The sequence below is a fragment of the Amphiprion ocellaris genome, chromosome 7 (genome assembly GCF_022539595.1).
Source record: "Amphiprion ocellaris isolate individual 3 ecotype Okinawa chromosome 7, ASM2253959v1, whole genome shotgun sequence".
Lineage (NCBI taxonomy): Eukaryota > Metazoa > Chordata > Actinopteri > Pomacentridae > Amphiprion > Amphiprion ocellaris.
In genome coordinates, this window is record NC_072772.1 from 29174494 (window position 1) to 29198967 (window position 24474).

The 24474-nt window shown below is 40.6% G+C and overlaps 1 protein-coding gene across 1 annotated transcript in view; it reads right to left on the bottom strand.

Moving 5' to 3' along the window:
• LOC111563666 (protocadherin-16-like) overlaps nt 1–18569 on the bottom strand; it is a 77631-nt gene extending 59062 nt beyond the window's left edge. The window contains exons 1-2 of the mRNA XM_023262843.3: nt 18020–18569; nt 10653–12473 (exon numbers count right to left, since the gene is read on the bottom strand). Coding sequence (XP_023118611.2) covers nt 10653–12452 — 1800 coding nt within the window. The 5' untranslated portion in view covers nt 12453–12473; nt 18020–18569. The remainder of the gene's footprint in view (nt 1–10652; nt 12474–18019) is intronic.
• Nucleotides 18570–24474: the final 5905 nt, after the last annotated feature.

Consider the following 24474-nt stretch of genomic DNA (forward strand, 5'->3'; position numbering starts at 1 on the left):
CTTTCAGAAATACACAAGCAGAATAAAACAAGGCAGCAGAAAAGTTCAACTGGCCTCACTCTCCGAAATGTGGTTTCTTATAAATCAAATTTTGCCCCTTGTTAAGTTAGAAACATTACATGAGCTTAAGATTTCCATGCAGTTCATTTCATATTGGGGAGGAAGATATTTCTAAGATGACTCAGTAATGGTAATAAGAGAATAAAAATTGCATAGACACCACTAAGCCTATTAGACTGTAGAATTAGTATGCTTGAGGTAAAAAGCATGGAAGAGAAGGCGCATAAATAAAAAATGGTGCAGCAAAAGCATTGACAGGAATGGTGACAGGGGAAGAGCGCTGACTGAAACTGGCAAAGATTTACAGCCAGAAAAGATGCCTTATTATTTTCTCAATTTTCCCTAGTAGCCTCATGATATACTCAGTACACGATTGCTCACTAAAATGTGGCATTAAACTTCTACAGCTGAACCTTAAACACTCTAATTATGGGCAGTATAAATGTAATGCTTGTACATGGGCAGAGTTACAATGTTTAAAGTCAAATTTCCTGTAAGATATTGTAATTCTGTTCAGACAAACTGATGAGGGACATTTTTGATGCAGTAGATTGATCCACTGATCCATATCACAGGATGCCCACAGAACTGAGGAATACATTTTAGGCAAGTACAGGTAATGTAAATTTAAAATCCTACATTAAAACTTGACCATGAAAGGAGCATCTGTGCATGAGGCTGATACCTATCCTGCAGTAGAATAAGAAAAGACTCTTCATCTTAACTGTCTTATCAAACATTCTGTTTAGTTTGGAGACCACACATCTATTGGATACAGCTCAGGAGATGCTTCAGATGTCATCGTTAAACATCACTCAATGGCTCCCCCTGGGTTGAAAACAGCATTTATTTTTAATCAAAGCTTTTGTTAAAAATGAAACTGCCTGTGTCCAGTTTGAGCTGATGTGTCAGGAGACTATGATCATAACAATATTAGAACAACAAGATTGCAGCTGAAAGTGTGACAGCAGAGTAATTTACTTTTTCTTTAAAAAAAAAAAGACCCTTGAGCAAAAACCTGCTCAGCGACTAGTGGGAGAAAATTTGGTACAAATGGGACACAAGAAGGAGATAAACTGTCCAGTCCAAGTCAGATCTTTGGATGAGCTGGTGTAATTCCAGCATGCATTAAAGGGCGGATTGCTCCATTAATCACCAGATCCGATGTCTGGACTAATCAGGGCCTGTAAGCAATAAGATGTTGATGGTAAAAATTGGCAACAGGTGACGGTTTAGTTCACTCCAGGCATCAAACCAAAGATCTGCACAGGTCTGCAAACCAAGATCATTCACATCTGCACTCCCCACGTGCGTATCACCGCTCGCCACATGAAATTCAGGTTGTTCTCAAACCCCAATTATTACACAAAAAATAAAGCAGCGCTGAGACAGCAGGTGATTAAAAAGGTTGGTTGTAAAAAAGGGCAGAAGGATCCAATGCAACAGATGTTCAAAGAGGAGATGATGCCGTATTCTGTGGAGCAAGACAGAAATGTCATACTGGGATTTGAGGCATTTGCAGTTGCAACAGGGATCCGTTGAATTATATCATTTATGATTTCCAGGGATCCTCTATAAAGACGCAGCCAGGTTTGCTTGGAGGCAGCTTCTCAAACCAGATGTCTGGATGATTTCAGCACTGGCAATGATGCACTGACTTGTTGAATTCATCAACAACTTGTTTCGCCATTATGCCCGCTACTCCGCTGACTAGCCTCTTGTCTGCATTGATTTGAGTTTCGAGCTGACTTTGCAGACCCCATCGCAGACCATACTTACTTTTTCTGGGCGCTTAACCACGAAGTATTTTTTTTTCATACATCCTCTGAGAGTGATCAGCTGCAACTGAAAGCCTGAAAGAGAACCTCTGTACAGTGTGTGTAGGCCAATTACATCTAGGCAGACAAATGTGAGGTCACTACTTTTCACTTCACATTCAAAGGTGCTGCAACTCAGTATGGTGCCGTCTCGATTGGATCTGATTGGCCACATGTTCAGCTTTCAACCTGCACTGGAAGGGAGGGTGGTGCATCGTCTCAGTTTGGGCACGGACAGCCAAAATCATATCTGCTCCGTCAGTTTCTCTGCTTCTATGTCTCCTATTTTGATGCTTTGGATCTCGCAAGATGCATTTGTACAGCAGAAAGGGAGGAACCCAGGGTACTGATTAGAGAATGTCTTCCACCCTAAAACCTTGTCTACAACAAGACACGCACATACACACACCCCATCCCTGGTTTTTTGTTCGCCTGCTCTGATACCACATCACACATTTTGAGTCCTGCATACCAGCTCAGCCTAATTACAGCAGAGACTCCCACTGCTCCCTATGCTCGGTCCAGACTCCTCACAGCACCAGGCTATAGACAACTATCTCAACAAAGATTTGGCCTTTCAACACTGACTAAAAGAAGCAGCAGACCACTTTCAACATAAATTCTGCAGCACCAGACAAAATTGTCGAAGAAGCAGAAAACCCTGTTTGAAGAATCTTTAGAACTCCTCCTAGCGCTCAGAGGAAGTCAGCATTAAGTAAGGCAGTTGTCTCATTATTAAAACTAATAAACACAGTGGCTGCAATACCATAGAATAAAAAAAGGCATAGCAGATGTCCTTCCTTTTTACACAAGGAGCATTTCTGGTCGATGTGGTGAAGGCATCAAGATATGCAAACAACAGTGTGAGGGTGGACCACCATGGAGCATCAGTACACACAGACTGGGAGTCTGGTTAAAGCAGGCCTGGGTGCCTTTCTGTCTGAAGCCAAGACAGACAACGCTGGCAAACCACAATGTAAAAGTGGAGCGTCTCTTCCCACAAGCCTCCTTCTCTGTGTGGTTTTTCCTTCTCTCCCTCATGCTCTGTCTAACAAGGCTTGAAAAAACTACTCACTCAGTGGAACTGGGCCACAGATATGAGTATCAGATTATGTTTGCAGCTGATACTTTTTCATTTTTGTCTTAACTGTCAGCACTATTGTTACAGGGTACTGTTAGAATATGTATAAAATCCAAATATCAATGCAGATAAAGTCAAATTTTAGAGATATTGTATGTTTTTTTTCTAGAGAACATTTTTTTCATGTAAAAAAAAAAAAAACAATTTCTCAAATGAAAAAGTGCTAAACTTCTCAAATGTTTAAACAAGGAGTTATACAAGAATTGTAGCCAAAGAAAAGGCAGGTAAAATTTCCAATATAATTATTTAAATGCAAAGAGTGTCTATTCAAAGAAAAATTAATGAAGACAAGGGGATGCACAGTGCCTAGTCACATCTCATTAATTCCAAAAGGTTTTTGAGATCCAATTCACAGCACTAAGCACTAATTTGGTCCACACAAGAGCTAAGATCTTTCACAGCATCATTAGTGATAACCAACATCTGCAAAACATTCTGCTCTACAAGTGGCAACACAGGTCTAACTTTTTCTTGACCACACAGAGAGATCACTTGCATGGTTACCTCTATTTTACCACCTCATTCCTGAAGCACTACCCCCTATCACCAATTTCTCACATGGGCAGCTAAAGTATTGTCTAATCCCTGTGTTCAGCCATTTTCAAAGCCCTAATCAGACCTAGTTGTAAACCAAAACTGATCTAAATGGGAGCAGACACACTCCCTGCAACCGAGTGCAGCACTCCTTCCATGAGTTGTTTGGCTCAGGAACATTCTTCTCAATCGTTATTTCAACTGGCAGTCAGTGCAGCAGAAAGGCTGGAGCAAAAGGGGGGCTGAGGTTGCTGGCAGGCGAAAGCGATGCATTCTTTGTAACAGTCAAGTTCTGGATATGGAGACATTTGCTCAGTGGTTAAGATATTTTCGGGCTGTGTGTATATATATGCATGCTTTTCTAGGAAGACGCACATTTTCATGAACGTAAAATTCAACATCCTGGCAGCTGCAATGTACGATTACAATACGTGCTCTGCATCATCACACCAAAAATTTTATTTGTTGCTGCTTGTTTTGAACCTAATCTCCTGGTTACTGATTTTTGCTACCTGGCAAGCTGTCACTCAGCGTCTGCTTTCCAGTCTGGTGGCTCCTGGTTGACAGCAGGCGACTGGATGGATGATTTAGCACAGATTTGCTTTGGAGGAGAACTACTACCACAAGCAGATGATGCTTCCTGATGCCCAGCTTGTTTGGTTATGCCAACTGCCTTGCACATGTGCAGGGGGACCACGGACTGTGAGAACAGAAGGCCTGGCAGCCGTCATCACAGTCAGCCTCAAGGTCCACCCCCCCGCTCCATTCACTTGTCTCAAAGGAGGCGGCAAAGTGAATAATTGTCTCTATTTACAAAGGTCAAGTAAAAGCGCTCCACTTGCGCCTGAATGCAACACTGTGACAACGTGACTGTGAAGACACACACACCTCACACCTGCAGTCTGACTTCACTCTGTTAGCAATTTACACCCCTTATTTCTTGCATCATCAAGCTAGATAAGCCCGGGTCTGGTGTGACTGAAACCCACAAAGCAGCATGTTCCAGTCACTCCAGGGAGGCCTGAGCATCCCCAGGCAGGCAGATGTGCTGCTCTCACCTGCTCAGATCCACATGTCACCACTCTACAGGGAAACAAGTGGAAGTGAAGAGGTGTAATTGGATCACAGAGGGGACACCACAGTGTGGGAAAAGGAAGCGAGGAGAGATAAGATGTCTGGTCGAGCAGAAAGAGCAAAGAGAGGCAAACAGAGACAACGAGACAGGAAGAGTGATATCCCACCCCTCAGAGTCGGAGGATAGATGTTAGAAAAGAGATCAACAGCTGGATCCATCTGCTGAGTCTGAGCTTTGTCACAGCTGCCAGAGGCTGTGTGTCCCTCTGGAGACTCTCAACTGTTTTCTTTCAGTCTTTCGGTCTCTTTCCTTTCATTACAGTCACACACTCTTTCACAGAAACTTGGAAGCAGTGCTGAGAGGTCTGCCTCACCTGCAGCAGACTGTATTAATGAAATTTAGCGTCCCACAAGAGAGATATATAAACCCATCTTCCTTCCTTGCCAGATGTGGGCAGGAAACCCCTACAGCGGGCTTTGATCCCTCAACACTTTGGCTTCACAGCTAGGACTCCATGTGCCTGCATCACAGCTCTGAAGTCTTGTAAACACTGTTTGCTTTACCACTCAGCAGCTACATAATGAACAACACTCAAGAAACAAGTTCTAATTTGCATGTTTTGCATAATATCACTGGCTGGTGGTTGTACCTGTATGACATAGCAATAATCTCAGATATTTCAAAAGTCAGAGCAGGTATGGTTCAAAGACATATTTATTGTCCCACGGGACAATGAATACAACAGATCTGGCAATACTCAACAGCAATCAACTATCCAGTATCAACAAACTGCTAAAATGATCAGTCAAACAACTGATCATTTTGCTTTGTGGTAGATTTGGCTCAATTTGTTATACAAGTCATTATAGAGCACAAATCCAGGTTGTTTCAAACAAGGATTTTGGACTGCCTGTTGAACAACAAAAGCTGTTTGCAGACAGATCTAATGTATATTCTGATGGACGTATTTTAAACAATTAAACAACTACTCATAATAAAAGATTACTCAGTCATGAAAATTGATTTTTGTCATAGCTCAACAATAGTACAATACAATAGTAACATGCGTAGTTCATAAATGATGTGGTCCTTTCATTTTGTTTCACAGTTTGGTGTTCAAACACCCACAGATCGAGTTGTACACTGATGAACAGTATTTCTCCCAGCTTCTGTATTCAGCCATACCATCAACATTTTCACCACAACTTTCGCCTCTTCCTGTGCTGCTGGAAAGAAAGAGGCAGTGGATTTGCTGATGGACGTCTGAGCACAATAAAATGCGCTCAGCTGTCTCAAGCACAGCAACTTTGACCTGAACACCCACACTCTATCCAGATGTACATCAGTGTTTATGTTCACTTCATTGCCCCTGCTAGGCCCAGGAGTAAGTGTTCAAGGAAGTATTACATTCACGAACACATTAAGTAGCACATCCAGTTTCCTGCAATTTTACCATTCCCTGCAAATACTGTTATACCGCAGAGCCACAGCGAAGCTCGGTAGTTAGCAGGAGGAAAAAGAAACAGAAGGGAGACCAAAAGCAGAGTCAGCTTGCCTCAAGCTAAACCAGTCTCACCGGAAGACAGGCCAGTCTGGTATTAAAACAGACAAGTGAACATTTCGCTTGACACAAACCATCCCCAGAAAAATGCCTGGCGAGAATTGATTACATGCTTTGTGTACTAAAATACTAGACTAAAACAGGCAATTTCCCTCATCTCCATAGATAGCCTCACTTATTTTGAAAAAACTTGAAGTCTCATTTGAAGAAAAAGTTTGTATGCAGAATGAGTGATTTAGCAGTCAAGTGTCCATTTCAGTCAACAAATCACTGCAGTTTTGCAGAACTTTTGTTTGGTTCAACGTCAAAATTAACAATCTTTTTGTACTACACTGTCCTGGAAAAATGCGGTTGTCACTTAAAAGTTGATTCAGCGATCTCAATCCAAAAGACCTTTTGTGAAATTCAGTGAATAACATTGTGTGTGCACTGTTCTGTAAACGGGAAGTTTCTCAGACCATTCCAGCATGTCTAGTGCACGTTCATGCTCGTGCACAAGACACACACAAAGGGATGAAGAGGAGTAAAATAGAAGAAAGAGGGAATGGGAGCAGGAGGCACAGTAAATGTGGCAAATGCGAACTGTCTAAGAATGCTTTCTCCAAAATCTTAGACTCCAACCTTAAGACTAGCAGCTAAAATATTGAGAAGACAAAAAGGAGCAGAGAACTGCAAAATATAAGTACTAAATAAAACAACATGAAATGTATTATTCAAATAAAAGAGATGACAACAAACCAAACTCCACTATAAATCCAGTATGCCACTGCATGCTAGTCAATGCGATCAATTTACTGTTAAATAACTTTTTAAATTGTCTTTCTTCTTGTCTGCATTCCCTGTGGAATAGACTCATCAAACTGAAAGAGACTGTCAAAAGCAAGGTGTAACTCAGGTGCAATGCAGGCTTTACTCAGAGGAAGCTAGAACAAAAGAAACTTCTTCCATTAAAAGAGTGAATGTCTGAATTTATATTTTTGAAGCAAGTATTATGAACATTTAGGGATTAGATGAAGGATTTATTTTTTTTTACCAGCAGTTACAAGATTGAGGACACCATGGCCTGAGGTACTGGAATCAGTGTGATTAGCACCTGCTTGGCAGTTACCAGTAGGTGGTCACTATAGTACAAAAAGACTTCAAAAACTGTGAGGGGCTTGTGTGACAGAAGCACATTCTTTCACTCGTTCATACTTTCTCTCCAGGGCAATTATGAGTATTCTTTTTTCCCCCATAGCCCGCTTTCTTTCAGGTTGGCAGGAATGGAGAAGTGCTTCAGAGAGCCACTTCACTGAGGTACTGCTTTCAACTAGGCTGCCTTTAAAGAACTCAGTGTGAAATAATGAACATGTTTTAGTGTTGCTGTATGTTACACCACTGAAAAAGACTGTGCATCTGTAGTTGTCTAAACTGAAAAATAGCAGCTTCATAGACTCCCCACATGCAAGATGTCATAGCCAAAGCATAACAATCCTACACAAAGTCATAAATGATTTTTTTCATAAAAAGTGATGTTCAGTGAGAAGGTTGACAAGACATCATTGAGGCAGGGAACCATTTGGGCAGCAAAGGAACTGATAAATGCAAAAGTCTGAGTTACAGTTTCCAGAAAGAAAAATGGCAAAATATTTGCCCTCAAATCACAGCAATCAGTGTTCATCTCATGTTGCAGGGGGGAGCTGCAGCGATGACAAGGGGTTCATTCTGTCAGGAAAATGTGGGAGGTGGGTTTAAAAATTAGGTCTGGCCTATCCTCACACCTAGTTAATGAGAAATGAAGTGAGATCAGATAAGAATCTGGGGAGGGCCAGACCAACGGACAGACAAGGAAGCCCCCCTGCTTATGTCACCTCCGCCACTCATGCAAGCACTTGTCAGGGTTCATTTCCCCCTCAGCTGCCTGGAGACCTCCTCTCGCCTTTCTACTGGAGCCAGAACAACCCCCCAACACAGACAGAGGGACAATTCTTAGCAGAGACCCTCCAAATTAACCAAAAACCACAATGAGGTGTAAATTATTCCCCAGTGCAAGATTCTGACATAACCAAGTGAACAACGTCATTACTTCATAACTAAAATAACACATACAGGAATGAATGGCTAACTCTCAACACCAAAACAACTGTGCTTTGCTTTATTGAATTTGGATGTATTAAAGCGGGCTCATGAGCCTCATTATCTCTAACAACATTTTGTATTACTCTCCTTCCTCCATGTCAGGAATCAAAAGCCGCTATTCTTGACAGCCCTAATTAAATAACACTGAAGTAATTACTTTTTTTCATCTTATTACTTTCCCATTATCCTAAGAAGACTTCACACATTTGGAATAAAACGTACACTGGCATAATACAAACTAACAGTTCCTCTTGAGTGAATGCATGCTTGTAATGCACAAATCGGAGATGTAAGAAAACATAATTTGCAAGAGAACACATAATTTCCCTTCTAAATGGATTGACTAGATGCATGCAAAGCCTATAGCAAGTTATTTTGTGGTTCCTTTACAGCTTTAGATCTATGGTGTAACTGTTACATTTCACCTCCACACCATTCAGAAATCTTGTAAAATTTGACACAGTTGGAAAACTAATAACGGAGAAAAGAATTAGTCATGCCTCATGAAACACATTCCACGATGCGGTTCATAGTTGTGAAAATGTTGTTTATCATGTTGTATTTGATTTTCTCTCTCAAGGATGACCTATTTACTTTGCAAAAGATCTTACATATTGAATTACAAGACTGATTGCTGTTAATAGGCTTAAGTCCTTATTTTTGGTTATCTTTCCCCCCCACACACATCTAATTATAAATTCATCCACAAACCAATGGATGTATGCTGGAAAGTGACAAAATATCAAAGGGAGGGCGCTGCGGAGCCAGACTACATTAGAATAATCATGGACTGCTGCCCGAGTGACCTGCAAAGTCACAACTTCAAACGTTTGAATTAATGATCACAATAACCATATTGTAATGCTTTTTTGGACAAATGTGAATAGAAAAGGGAGGAACTGAGAATTTTGTCTGCAGAGAAAAAAAAGGCAGAAATCAGATGTCTTGCTGTGATGTTTGGATGTAGAGCTGGCACCCTAAGTAAGAGCAGTCTGTTCTCACAAGGCCCGCCAAACACACGTCTACAGCATCCAAGCCAGCCCAAGAGAGGCCAAAGAGTGGTGGCTTTGAAGAGGTACCTCATACTTGGACCCCACTGATCAAGTCTGTCGTACTCTAAGAACTGTCTGAGGGCAGGTAGTAATGTAAGCAATGGAGAGGACAGACAAATTGGAAAGACAAAATTCTAAAAAATCTTTCAAAAAAAAAAGTTTGAAAGAAAAAAACATTTGGGCTTTCAAATATTTTCACAGAACATGAACTCCAACCCACACTGGAAACAGTGATCGCAGACCTTTACAGTTCTCCAAAGCATACATTTTTTAATTATTCTTTGGTTCACTTTCAAAATTCCGTAATCAATTTCAGTGCATTCCGCTTTCTCTTTATCCTTGTGGTCCTTGTGATTTATAATTAGGGGACCTCCCACAAGAAGCCCTCACAGCTTCTATTTCTACATTCAAGCCAGGTGTCGAAGTAAGGCTTGCATCTCGCTCCACCCCTCCCTCTCCCACAGCCAAACCCAGGGCCAAGATCTCATCTGCTGGGCCCTCCATCTGGACTACACTCCATATCCAACTCCTTGATACATGCAATACTACTACAGACACTTGAAAAAAAATTGCTTTTGTAAGAGCTTCTATACTTGTTAAAGGTGACACGAGCTTGCTCACATGTGAAATTACTAGAATGACTTTAGCACCTGATGAGCTGCTTTTTTCTTTTTATAATTGCCGTCTTTTTAATCAGACAGCCAAGAACAACTTGAGAAAATAGCAGTTTTAAAGAACTGAGAATGCAGTCACATGGGTTGCTGTAATTTATCTGAACTCTAATTCATACTTGTCGCCCATGGCCATTTTTTTTCTCACGTTGAACAAGCCTAATTAAGGTGCCTTTTGAGAGTGAAGTGACATCTATTTCTTTGGATAAAGACCTGAATTTGTCTCTGCCTGAGAATATGTGAAAAACCCCTTTGTGCTCGGGCTGACAGAGGACTTTCCACTGCCTCTGTTACCCTGGAAACCTTTTGAGAGGTGAAGGAGAGGACAGCCAAACAGGAGATCTTGTTGGCCTAAAACTGCAGGTAAATCCTCACTTTGGCGGCCCAGTTTAAACAGCCCGACCATTAGAAATTAACTCTTCATAAAGGAATGAATGAAATCAACAAACTCTGACAAATTTCTCTTCTATTTATCTAATAAATTTCCATTTGTTAAGCTCTCAACAATTGCCCTCAAGCTAAGTGCAGACTCTTAGATGAGCTCTGTGCTAAAGTGAGAGTGTTGACAAAATTACTCAGTCCACATCCGTTTAATGAAATAAAACTTCAAGAAAATGTCCTACCTCAAGAATGCAGGTCCCTGGAGCTGTGTTTTCCTTGATGGACACATTGTAGAAGTTTTTCTCAAAAACTGGCTCATTGTCATTTATATCCTGAAGTAAGATGTTTACCACTGCAGTGGAGGAAAGGGGTGGCTTTCCTCCATCTGTGGCCACCACAGTTATACTGGGACTAGGGTTCTTTTCATAATCCAGCTGGGAGAGAGTGGTGATAATGCCTGTAATGGAGTCTATACTGAACCAGCTGTAGTAAGCACTTTGGTCTTGCAGGATGCTGTAGCTTATGTCTCCGTTCGGCCCTTGGTCTTTATCTCTTGCTGTTACTTGTAGCACAAAGCTTCCTGGAAAGACCACTTCAGGGATGATCTGCTTGTACACTGGCTGGTCAAACAGAGGAGGGTTGTCATTCATGTCAGTCACTTGGATGATAAAGGAGGACTCGGCCCTTAGAGGAGGCGTGCCCGAGTCCGTTGCCATCACCCTCAGCTCATAGGTGTCTCTCTCCTCCCGGTCCAGAATCTGATCCACACAGATGAGATAGATGATGCTATCTTTGGTGGTCAGGGCAAACTTTCCATCACCTCCCTCTAGTGATACGTTGACGTTAGCATACTCTCCATAGTCTGGGTCAGTGACTGAGATCCGGGCTACATACTGGCCTGGCTGCGCCCCTTCTGAGATTCTGGGAGATCCATCCTCACTGAGAAAGATGATGGTCATCGTGGGCTGGTTGTCGTTGTAATCTCTGACATGCATAGTGACAAAGGCATTGGTCACTTCTGGCTGGGTTGCGTTGTCTTGTGCCTGGACCACCAGTTCATGTACTCTCCTCATCTCAAAGTCCAGCGGCTTGTTGAGGGTGATTATGCCAGTGCGAGAGTCTATGACAAAGTAGCGATCCGGATCACTTTGTCTCCTATTGATCTCATACAGCACCATCCCATTGTCTCCCTCATCAGCATCTGTGGCAAACACCTGCAGGATGTTGCTTCCTGGTTGGAGGTTCTCAGATATTATAGCGTGGTAGCGGCTCTGGTTGAAAACAGGAGCGTTGTCATTTATGTCTTGCACAGTAATATCTAATGTCATCTGATCAGTTCTTTTGGGGGAACCACCATCAAAGGCCTCCAGAGATAAAGTATAGATGGATCTTTTCTCTCTGTCTAGAATGGCATTGACAACCAAGTCCAGATAGAGAACCTCATTGCTTCCCCTCCTGGTTTCCAAGGTGAATGCCTGGCCAACATTTCCATCTTTGATAATGTAACCCTGTGTTGTAAGCTGGCCTTTATCACTATCAACAGCTGGCTCAAGAGGAAATCGAGTGCCGATAGTAGTCTGTTCAGGAATTTTAAACGTGGCCCGTTTTCTAGGGAACATTGGGGCGTGGTCATTTATATCATTCACCTTGATAGTCACCTCCACTGTCACGCCTGTCATGGTGACTGCAATGAAGTTGTATCTGTCTCTCAATTCTCTGTCCAGAACTTTGGCGGTTTTAATAATGCCTGTGCTTTCATCTATGTCCAAATCACTGCCCACTCCTGTGCCCTCGTGGTCTGAAATGAAGTACAATGACGCTGTGATGCCAGGAGGAAGTCCTGCACTGATGTCGCCCACAATAGTGCCTGCTGGTTGTTCTTCATCTAGTTGTAACTCGAGTGTGCCCAGGGCCATGGGTGAATAGACTGTGATGAGCTCCAAGGCCACATACACCATTAGCACTATCCTTTTGCTCCACCAACCCTCACGATGCAAAGGATCCATTATAGACTTCCCAAAACCCTTGGCAGCTGTCTTCATTTTGGCCCCTTCGTGTTAAACCTGGAGACACACAAAGAGGAAAAGCTGAGTAATATCAAAACCTCACAACAGCAGAAACTAAGAAAAGGTGTATTATTTTTATAGTAAGTTAGTTTAAGAATAATATATGCCTTAAACACTTCACCATCTGTTTTGTTGGCTCTGTTCCCAACCACACCACATACAATATGCCCAGCATATAATATTTTCCTACACTTCTTAGTTCACCTAATAAGTCAACACCTTGTTCCTCCTACATACCAGAAAGCTCTCTTTTGCTAAAGAAACATCAAAACCACAGGCCACAGCATAACACTTCAGACAGGGAGTCTTTGGCTGTTGCTATTCAGCTCTAATTAAAAAGGTGCAAGAATCACTTTTGCCAGGCTACCCAGTGTGTTCACCATAGCAGTAGCCTGTCGTGTATGTCTGGGACAAGTCCTGGATTTAATATTCACCACCACATTTCACTCTCTCTCCTCCAAGAACCATTTAAAATTTTGAACTCTCCCTAAGCAAACATATATATCTTTTGAGAATTGAGAGTCAGAGTGTTAAATCAAGAGGAAAAATGTTTAAATATTGATATTTAAAAGTAGCGAGGGTATTAGAATTCCTTGCATAAACACTAGGCATACTCTGGCAATGAACACGCACCAGTGCAGAGGATCTGTAAGCCAGACTCAGAGACACTGCGGAGTAATGAGGAAATTGTTCTACAAGACTGTCACCATCTGCGGAATAATCCAAAACCACCATGGCTCTGGCACACAGAAAAATTATTGTGTCGTTTTCATTAAAAAAACGAGACCAGCTTCCAATTGTCTGTGGTTCTCTCTAAATTCGGAACTACTCAGATTTGTTTTCAAAGTAAACTTAGCTTTAATTTGTACAGTGTATGCTGTATTAAATGTTGAATTGAGTTTGGAGTAAAAGCTCTTTAAGGCTCCCCCCAGTGGTTTAACTGATACCTGCAAGGACACATTCACATAACATCTGTGTAAGCATGTGTGTGTGTGAGCGTGTGTGTGTGTATGAACGTGTGTGTGTGTGTGTGCATGCGCGTGTGTGTGTGTGTTTGTGCGTGTGTGTGTACTAAATGCCTCCCATGTGTGTCTGAACGCAGTATGGTGATCTGTCTCAGCCACGGTGGTAACGCTGTGTTTGAGTGACAGAGTAGTACAGCAGAATTGAAGGGCTCCATGCAGTCTACCTCTTTCCCTTTTTCTGGCTCTGCAGCATTGTAATTGAGGTCTGCTGGAAGTTGGCCATAAGCACACAAGATTCCAGGGCTAATTTCAGTCTGCCGTGATTCTGAGGCCACAACACTGAAGATGCTAACTTTAACGTCATAAACTGGTTGGAATTCAACTTTGTGCGAGTGCTGAGAAACCTTGGAGCACTGCTTTGAAATATGATGTGAAAATCAGTGCTGTTAACATGTTTTCTGTGTTACTAGTCCAAGAATATTCAACAGTTTAGTAATAACAATGAACTCTGTGCCAATTTGGTACTTTCATTTCTAATTCATATTGCTTTCACAGACCATAATAATTGCAAATGACAAGACCATAAAAGGCAAGCACTACAAATTCACCATTACATTCCATACTTTGGGTTTGTTTTGTGTGTGCTGTTCTTGGCAAAAAAAACATAAGCACATCCATGACAGACTGAAAATCTTGACAGCACTTGAACTTAAAAGTCGCAGTATTGATTTACTTTACTGCAACACTGGGGATGAACTTTTACAAAGCTTTCTCCAAAGCACAAAGGATAGCTTTTCAAGGCCAGAATCTTTGACCAAATGCCACAACTGAAATAATGCACTTTCTGGTTGAGCTACAGTGGAGGACCTCTGCAGAGCGCCGCAGCCTAATGGATCTAGCAGACACAGTTGGGTAAGCTAATTGCACAATACTAGGTTAAGTAGGACACATGGTTTAAAAAGATTCAATATGAAGTCAAACAGAAATTTCAGCACTTTAAAGCTAAGACGTTTGCCAAATATACAACAAACACTGTCAACCCCCCACAAAGGCCTCCATCACTGAGAGTTTCTTGTGTTAAAGTTAGAAGCCAGTTAGGAGTGAGGATATATTTGTGCATAGGGCTTCAGGGAAAGCAATCCGGAAAAAACAGTTCAGAAAAGCTCCTCATCTTTGAAAGCTGATGCATTTAGACAGCCGATCCTATTGTGGTTTGTCCTAGATCACGGTGAATCCCACTTCCTAATAGATAAACATTGTTAATGATTTTTGTTAAGATAAAGTAACTACTGCAGGATTAAATCCCATGTATGTTCAATAAAGACACTAAAATATTTCATTTTCACATCATCAGAGCTTCACTGAGGTTGCTTTTCCTAAAACTGACATGTGTGGAACATATCATGTACACCTCATTGTTAGCAGTAACTATAGCATTGACCCAGTTTCTTTTGAATCCTTTAAACCAAGTCGACCGACCAAATCCAAGGTTTGTAGGATTTACATGCAGAATGAGACCTCTGTTTGAATACAGTGGATACCTTTCTGAGCACTTTGCTAGCATGACTAAAATCAGCATCAAAATCCCTGGCAGCAGGGAAAGCTGGGAACATCGGTGTAGCACTTTTTTTCTCTCCACTGTGGTCTAGATCCTGTTTGGCAAAATGTGTCAAATATCCATTTTTCATGGCTGACAATACAGTTGCTTATTTATATTTGTCATTTTGGCTTTCTGTGACATATAATTTGTCTGTCTTATGCTACTATCAGGACAAGAAGGCCTTTGGTTTGACAAATCCTACAACAGACACTATATCTAAACAAACACTGCTGCCTCCCTCCATGAGCCAATAGCTACATTACCAAGAAAAATGCCAAACCTCTCATAAAAATGTAAATATAGTGTTATACTATATACTGTTAAACAGAATTACAGCACTTGATATGCCATAAATCGCACTGTCAAGTCATATCATTTCATCTGAGAATATATGCCCCAATAATGAATAACTGTCTGTCAGAAGCTAATATCTTAAAATACAATCATACACAGTATTTAAGACAGTCCCTTGGGAATCAATCAAGCATTTTCCTCGTCCAACCAGAGTATCTGATCTAGAGAGAGATAAAGTCAAAATACCGGTTAAAATCTAACTAAATTCATCAAAAACATTAAACATGACCTCAAACACTGTACTTCATTTGTGCTATTTTAATTAACGCGATCAAAACAATTTTCACCACCAACAGGCCAAGAGGGACAACTGTAGTGACAGACTTTGTAAAATGAGCTTCTAATTCCATGTCATGATTCCAGTTAACTCAAAGAAAACTTCTGTGGTTTCGAGAACATGCCAGCCTGCCTGAGGCTCAATGGAGCCATAATGAAAACCACAGACAGAACTGCAGATTGACTGGACATGAGGATGACAGGCTTAGCACAAAGCAAGCTCAAATGCTCTGAATGTTTGCCAGACTAAGTGCCGCGTTTCTGTGCCCTGCATTAGTCTTTGAAACTTCAGTCCCTTGGCATGTGAAAAGGCCAGGAAAAGCCATCACAGGCCTCAGATGCATATGCATTTCCCAGCCATAACAAACACAGTATTTGGAATGCGCACTGGCTACTTTTTCGTGGTGAACTTTGGGGTTCTAAGGGGTCATGACGAGAAGGATCATCGGTTTCCCACAGCTAGAGCAGCATGGGTTGGTTCAGTTGTTTGTATAAGATGTTCTGGATAAAGGAAACACACACCTAATATCTTTGAAGATGACACCATCTGATATTGCACTGGCAGTACGAGTGATTGCATCATTAAAAACACATGTGCATCAAGTTACAGTAGCAGGGGTGCAAGGAGTAACAACAATTCAACAAGGAAGTTCAACGTTCACCTCATGTGTGAACAGCGAGTCTCATTTCTGGACAGAACACAACTGATTGGGATTAAAAAGTCTGAGGGTGTTCACAAAAGTTTCCTGCTTTCAGCACTGATGGAGATGATTTATTCTAAATGACAGAGTTTGGTCAGAAATGATCAAATGAGCTCCAGAAGTGACAGCCTCCTGGCACAGCATCCTCACACACCATGGCTGATGTACAGTTGACTTACTGTACTGATGACGCCACTCCAGGGACATGAGGAAAACCACAGTCAGGCAATTTTCAGAGACACTAGACAACAAGACAACTTTCTGGGTGGTGTTGGTGTGGCCGTACTGGGAGAAACGTATCGTGTGTTTTTCATCCTTTTTTTAGGAATTTGGAACGCTAGCTTCATCAACAGCATATGCATGCTACAGACAAGAATAGTGAAATGATTACTTCATACACAGCACCAAGGATTTATGACATAATACTTGGATTCATCCAAACGCTGTGGAGGTCCAATATTTTTGGTTTTATCCATCAGTGCTGCTTGTTTTTGTTTGTTTTCTCGGTGAGCTATACATTTCAACTCAACCAGGGTCAAAACATGACACGGCTCACAATGATGTAGACAGGAGGTGCTTCAGCTGAGAAACTGAAGGAAAAGAGCACCAATAAACAAACAATAAAAGCAACTGCCCCAAAATCAGACAGAGACAAAAATGGATGCAAACTATTTTTAGGCAATATAAGCTCAGTCAATTAGCTTCATATGATTATGTCTTCTAAATATTTTGTTATGGCTTGGCAGCAGCAAATGAACCCATGAGCAGTACCTCATTGATCCACTCAATGAGACTGGTGGTGAGAAGAAAAAGGGAGGAGCCTGCACTCCTTGTTGTGTTTAAAGTTTTTTAAAAAACAAACAAACTGCTGCATAATTATGCAACAGTTTGCACCATGGCAACCATCACAGTCACAACTAATGTGTGCCGCAATGGACCCCAAAGGAGACTTACTTAATTTATTAATTGAATGAAAGGAACACCTATTCACGGTCAATGAGCACGTCTGCAATCACAATGACAGTAATCATTTGGAATGTGATCAACTGGAGGCAAAAAGGACAATACAATAACTCCATAGGTTGACCAATTTGAGAGGAATGTCTGTCTCTGGGGGGCTTTATTAGGGTGTGACAAAAACAGGCAGTTACATTTTTTGGGTTGCCCTTCAGAGTCCAGAGCTTTTCTGTGTAGTTACGAGAAAAATCACTGCTTTGGAGTCGCCTGTGCAAAAACATTTCATTGTTAAGGAGTTTTGCATGAAAAAGATTGGCTACTGCAATGTAAACGCACCATGATCTTCTTCTGTAGAGAAATCTAATTTACTCAAACTGTTGCTATAAACGCAACTTTGTATCAGGTTTCTTAAAGAATTTGAACTTTTAAAGGGGAAAAAAGGTGAGGTTACACGAATCCCATTGAAGTGCAGCCTAAAGCCTCATCAGAGCTACATCGATCTGCAATAAAAGTGGAGAACGTTTTAAGTTTTCTCCACTAAAAGCATCTGCAGCAGCCAGATCGTCGCTGAATGAACATCTAAGAAGCGAAAGTTGTGAAATCTGTGGTTCTGGATAAACTGATGGACAACTTCATCCCATCAGGTTACTTGAGCAGTGAGGAGCTTTCTGCCATGCTGCGAATACTCACATTCATCTGATCCTCTCCGGTGTTTCTGAGATGAGAAGTCGAGCTTCCAGATATCCAAATTCCTCCTCTCAGTATTCCCTTACGAAGAACAAAGTTAAGGTTACATCCATCTCAAGAAAGAGGAGTGCAGGCTGTTCACTACCAGTCGCTCTGGAGATCTCGCCCGCTGCACACAGTTTGCTTCTGTCCTAAATTCCTTCCCGATGAAAAGTTTCAAAGAAAAAATGCAACTTTGCGTCTTGTAAAACTTTCCCGTCGTCTTCTTGGAGTGGACGTTCTCAGCTTACTGGCATCCACCGGCTGTCTGTCTGGTCGCAGACTCACTGCTCACTGCAGCACGTTAACTGAAACCAAACGATGTGGGAGCCGAGCGGTGGACGTCCGTCTCCAAAATCTAATTTATTCAACACGTGATGGAAGTGCAACCTCCTGCTCCTCTCGTCTTTAGTGCTGCTGCTGCTGCTGCTGCTGTGATCACCACCAGGAGCCACACCGATTGCAGAGAGGCAGGCCAGGTTATTGCTGAACTATGGTGCCACCATCCTCTGCAAAAGGGAAGTGTGAATCAGCTGCAGAGCTCGACCTGCAATGTTCTGCGTGAGACGGTGCTGGTTTAGATGTGGGACTCGTCTGAAAATGTAACCTTTTTTTTTTTTTTTTTTTTTTTAAAAAGATGAAAGCTGCTCAGAAATGTGGATTGTTGCAGTATGCATGTTGCAAACATAAGTGGAATGGATTTGTTTAATGTTAATCCCACAGATTTATGCGATAGATTTCATGTTTTTACTCCTCCAAGGAACGCGGCTGAGTTATGTGACAATCAGGAACCTCTGTCCAACTGTTAGTCTGTTAATCTGTCAGTGACAAATGGATTTGGACGGAATTTTTAGGGAAGGTCAGAAATGACACAAGGACCACCTGATTAAATTTCGGCAGTGATGCGTCTTATAGTCTGGATCCACAGATTTGTTAAAGAACCTGTAAACTGTAACTATGACAACAAGTGAACACTAGTCAGCTGCCTGCTGACCATCACATGATTGCGATTGTACTACAAATACACCCCTGCAGACTTATCGGGACTTGTCCATTGGAAATCATACAGAGGCTGGGCAACCTTCTCTGAGTGATTTTCTTGTTTTTTAATAGTCTCCCCATGTGGGTTTTTTAAAATAAGCTCACAAACTAATACAACAGCACATGAGCTTGGATTTCAAGATTGCAGTTTGTCTCTGCACACTAGACAAATTACAGTAAATGTCCTCTAGAAATATTTCAGATATAGCCCATGTAAGTTATCATATTCAATTGCTTCTCCTTTCAGGCTCCTATATGCAGTATTGTGGCTTGATTCATATGCACCTGCAACATCTCAGTAAAACAACCACAACAAACACCACAGCATCATACGGAGACCCGGCTTTCATTCTGACAGCATTTATTTCAGATGTTGGAAGTCAAGAAACCTCCTGGGGGTATTTTTCATCTAAGTCAAGAAGACAGATGATGCCCGCAACTTTTTCCTCATATTTCGTGACTCTTTAAAGGAGCAGAGACTACATTTTCAGTTAACTCCCATGAGGAGCTTCACTTTTATCTCCGATATCGCTGGAGCCATGAACCTGCTTCAGTTTCTTGTCAAACACTGAAAGCACTGAAAGTTATTAGACCCTTGTCACTTTGCATTTAGAGTTTATAAACAAGAGAACAACAGAGGGTCCCAGCTGTGTCGGCTGTCTGAGAAACATCTGATATAAATGAGATGAATGCATGCTAAGTTCATTCATTTTTGCTGTTATCACCCTTAAAAAAAACCACATTTAAAGACTGAATTTCCCTTGGAGAACTAAAATAAAGTCGTATGATTCAGCCAAGCACAGTGAGAGTACACAAGAGTACACAGTAGCAGTGACAGACAGCGGCTGTATTGTTCTGGTTGCACTAATTGAGAAAAATAAATCTTATGAAAAAAGCTTAGTCACTATATCATCGCCACACTTCCACTTTTTTTTTCTTTTTTTTTGCAGTTAAACCTTTTTCCCTCCAGGCAACCTAGTTATGTCTCCTCACTCTCACTCTGTGAACTGCTCTATCACCAAGTGAAATGAGATCCAGCGGTGGCAGCTCCTCATTATGACTGTGACAGCAGAGCAGGGGAAGCAAACTCACACAGGCAGCCATACACACCAATCAGCATGCTCAGAATAGCCTACAGCGCTACTTCCACATATTAGCTGCACTATCTGTCTCTGTTTTAATGCCACACAGACAGAGGAACTTTAAACGACACTGGCCTTGGCTGTGTTCTTTATGTATAAGACGTGATTTGCCTTGCGAAGGATCAAAAGCGTGATCAATCAGGGATTTAAATACTATGTTGCACACAAGATAATGTTTCCTGATTAAATAAAATGAAGTATGAAGACAGAGTTGAGGTCAGTAAATAATAAATGTCAGTGTGCTTTGATAGCAGCACAGCAGAGTTGTAAAGAAAACACACAACTTTGTTTTTTTTTCTTAGATAAAATGCAGGGCTGTTTCATTTGAACTCCAGCTAGGACTGAGAATCACTATCTGTGCAGTTCGCCACATTTTATCAAGCAAAGCAAAGTTCTCTGCCTTATCAAGATGTACTATCATTGCAAATATTCCTTGCTTTCTAACATTTTGTGCAAATGTGTTTTTAAAAAGCCCGAAACACCACCTCTTGACAAGACAATGGATTGTCAAATATCCTGTTAGCAAAATACTCAGACAAAATGTTCACTTGACAGAATTGCCTGCTCTGACTTAGATAAATGATAGAAGATGAAAAGATGTTCCACAGCTAAAATGTCAAATTGATGCTTTATGATTTCACAAACAACAACAATCAGATTAGATGTCTTATAGTGGATAAACTGAATCAAAACACCAGAGATGCATCGGCTGCTCATTTGGTATCTTCAGTTCCATAAAAAAAGTACAGTTTTGGTTCCCAGCTCCTGTTTGGATCCCTGCATGTTAAATCTTAACCTGTACTAATTTTACCCAAGGACACTTCACACTACCAATGAATTTTTCATGTTCCTTTCCATGCATGGGATTGTCCAAGATATATATTTTGCCCTGAGTTCAGTTCTGTTGATTTAGAGAGTCTTGCTCAGCCTGATATCACCAGACTCCTCCAGTGAGTCATCGGAGACCATGAATAAAAAACAAGGTGCTGTAGTGGTGGATAAATCTGCAATTCTACTTTGAGGTCAAATGCTGTCCACATGAGAAGGTTGTGGTCTTAGTAATTTTTCTGTGATGCCTATTTTAGTGACATCTGACCATGGATTAGAGGGGAAACCACATAGCTTGGCTCTTGAAGCCTTGCTGAAAGTCTATGGAAGAAATAATAAACAGATCGAGTTTAATTAAGATTAAAGGTGAATGTGTGACAGGCCGCTCTGTCAGAGGAACTCATATCAACCAGACCAAAACTGCATCCAATACACAAAATGCAATAAAATGAAATTTAGTATGTATTTAGTGCATGCTTTTTGAAAATATTATGAATTTAGATCTGCTCCACAGTTGCTTAAGTCCATAATTACTGAGCTGCCACATTTGATATAAATACAGCTGCAAACTGAATAAGACTCAGCTGTGCCTGCATCCTCTGACCTTGTAATTCTTTGTGTTATGAAGAAGTAACTGTGATTTCCTGGGTTCTGTTTCATTTAATTTGTGTTTCTGTTTTGTACAGCAGTTGACCCACAGATCACTGAAGTCTGTATTGTGTTTGTTACACTCCTAAAGATTTTATTGTTATAAATGTTTGTTTTTCAGAGCACACGAATACAAAACTGAGTCTAATTAAGATGTGGGAATTACATTTCCAGAAAGAGGGCATGCTGTCACATCATTGTGGTGATTCATAGCCAGTATGTTAAGACAAAATGACAAGAGAAATAGAATTAAGTGAAACTTTTACTTTAATTATTTTCTGAGATATTAAACTATAAACCAAACTGTTAAAATAATTGCAGCAAGCGTAACCTGCAAGTTATTTAAACAGATTCATATTGTGCTCATTCTGTCAGTGTGCAATGAATTTGTGCTTCCTGAATATAAATATTCTGTAAGCCAGAAGTCATTAGGAATACTGATTCCACATTGCTGCTAAACTGGACCCTGACCTGGATCAAAACATAATACAAGGTTTGTCTTTAAGGTAGACTGTGTAAAATGCTTGATGGAAAACGGTGGCGTTTGGGGGGTTGGGTATGAGTTGGAGCAGAGGTCTAATGTAGCCTCCCATTGAGACAAAACACTAACCAGAGGCTCGAAGACCATTTCCTCCAGATTGCTGTGCATTTGAGGAAATATGATCTTTGGTTTGCTGAATGTTACCTTAGAAGACGTGGATGGGACAAGTTCATAAGCTATTTTCTACACTTTGTATGAATCGATTTCAGAAACCTGAGATCAGTTCATGATCAAGTTGTAAAGTCTCTTAGGCTGCACTGTACTAAAGCACAGCATTTATTATGTGTATTGGCGTTTTCTACACAGAGTTTGACTGCATGATCCTTTCCAAAGGATGTTAGTTATTTAGTGCACACATGTTTTTCATTTAGTTAAGAAAAGTTTGAGGAGTAGATAGCTCTTTGTCATCTTCTGGCTAATCATGATCTCGTATAGATTTCTGCTTAGTTTTATTACTGCCTCCTGACTTTAAAATATAGACAATGAATGTTTTATGCGAAAGTTGTGTGAAACTTTTTGAGATGTTCCAGACTGCACATTCAAATGAATCTCCAGACTAGCTCTATATTTGAAATATATGATTTCTTTTAAACTTCTAAATTCTGTTTCTATTATGATGGGATAAAGTGAGCAAGCACAACTGATGATGAGGATGATACATTACAAATAGAAGAGTTTAGGCCAAGTAGATTTAGAGACTGTAAAACTTAAAGTATAGTGTGCGTTATTCAGAACTAACATAATACTTCATATATTATGCATTTGAAAGTGCAATCTACAGATGTAATCCTACTGTGACGCTACTGTTACTGGGTCAAACCTCTCTGCGATTCCTGCCTGAAAACTTTATTACTTTTAGTCTGAGCTGCCAGAAAAAGGATATACCTGTTTTCTTTCTTTTCACAGCTGTTTACTCAAACCATAATAGAAAATATTTAGTAGTCAAATTAGTTTTTCTCTATGTATGTACACTACCGTTCAAAAATTTGGGGTCACCCAGACAATTTCTTATTTTCCATGAAAAATCACACTTTTATTCATGTGCTAACATAATTGTACAAGGGTTTTCTAATCATCAATTAGCCTTTAAAGACCATTAGCTAACACAATATAGCACTAGACGTGTTTTTATCTTTGAGTGTAAAGCACTTTGTGCTACATTTTCTTGTATGAAAAGTGCTATAGAAATAAAGCTATTATTATTAGAACACAGGAGTGATGGTTGCTGGAAATGGGCCTCTGTACCCCTATGTAGATATTCCTTTAAAATCATCTATTTCCAGCTAGAATAGTCATTTACCACATTAACAATGTCTAGACTGTATTTCTGATTAATTTAATGTTATCTTCATTGAAAAAAATGATTTTCTTTCAAAAATAAGGACATTTCTAAGTGACCCCAAACTTTTGAACAGTAGTGCATATGTATTTCCACATAAGACAAGAAGGAAGAGAAAGTATATTAACTCCAAATAAGAACAAAGGATTCAAAATACGATTCCTTTGTTTGTTTGCAGTATCTAATCCAAGAGGCAAAGCATAATTCTGCAATGATCAAACTCTGCCTTGACATTTAGTGCTCAGGCACCTTTGAGAAAAGACGTGGATATGCAAATCCATGGTGTGAATGTGCGCGACTACATAAATATAAAACAAGTCTCTGCTGACAAGGATTCTGCCTGTAATGTAAATACTAGTGAGGGTTAAAAAGGGCAAAAAAATAAGTCTCACTAATCTCAACAATACTGTGTTTCTCATGCCTTCTATGACAACAAAGCCAGTAAGTTGCCTGTGACTTATTTGCTTTCTTAGGCTGGCGTAAATAGTTTGCCACTACTGCAAACAGGTTGGTGTTTTGTTTCGTTTGTATCTTTCATAATCCCTGCACTTGTCCGGTCAAACCAGGAGACTTTTGCATCCTGCTGAGATGGGAAGTCACATTTAAGTACAAGGGAAAAAGACATTTTGAGGCCAAACGGCCACCTTAACATTCAAACACCAAATATGTCATGACAGATGATGAATAGTAAATAGTGAAAGAATATCCAATGCTTCAGATCCAGTTTTACGTTTCTTTAACCATTCCTCTGGCCTGGGGTATTTGTGAGTGTATAAACACTCTAACATAACATGATTTAGGGTTTGTCCGTTTAATCCTATGAGTTTAATCAGTAATAAAACAGCTACATAGTCTTTAAAAAAGGATCTCTGCAGTCCTG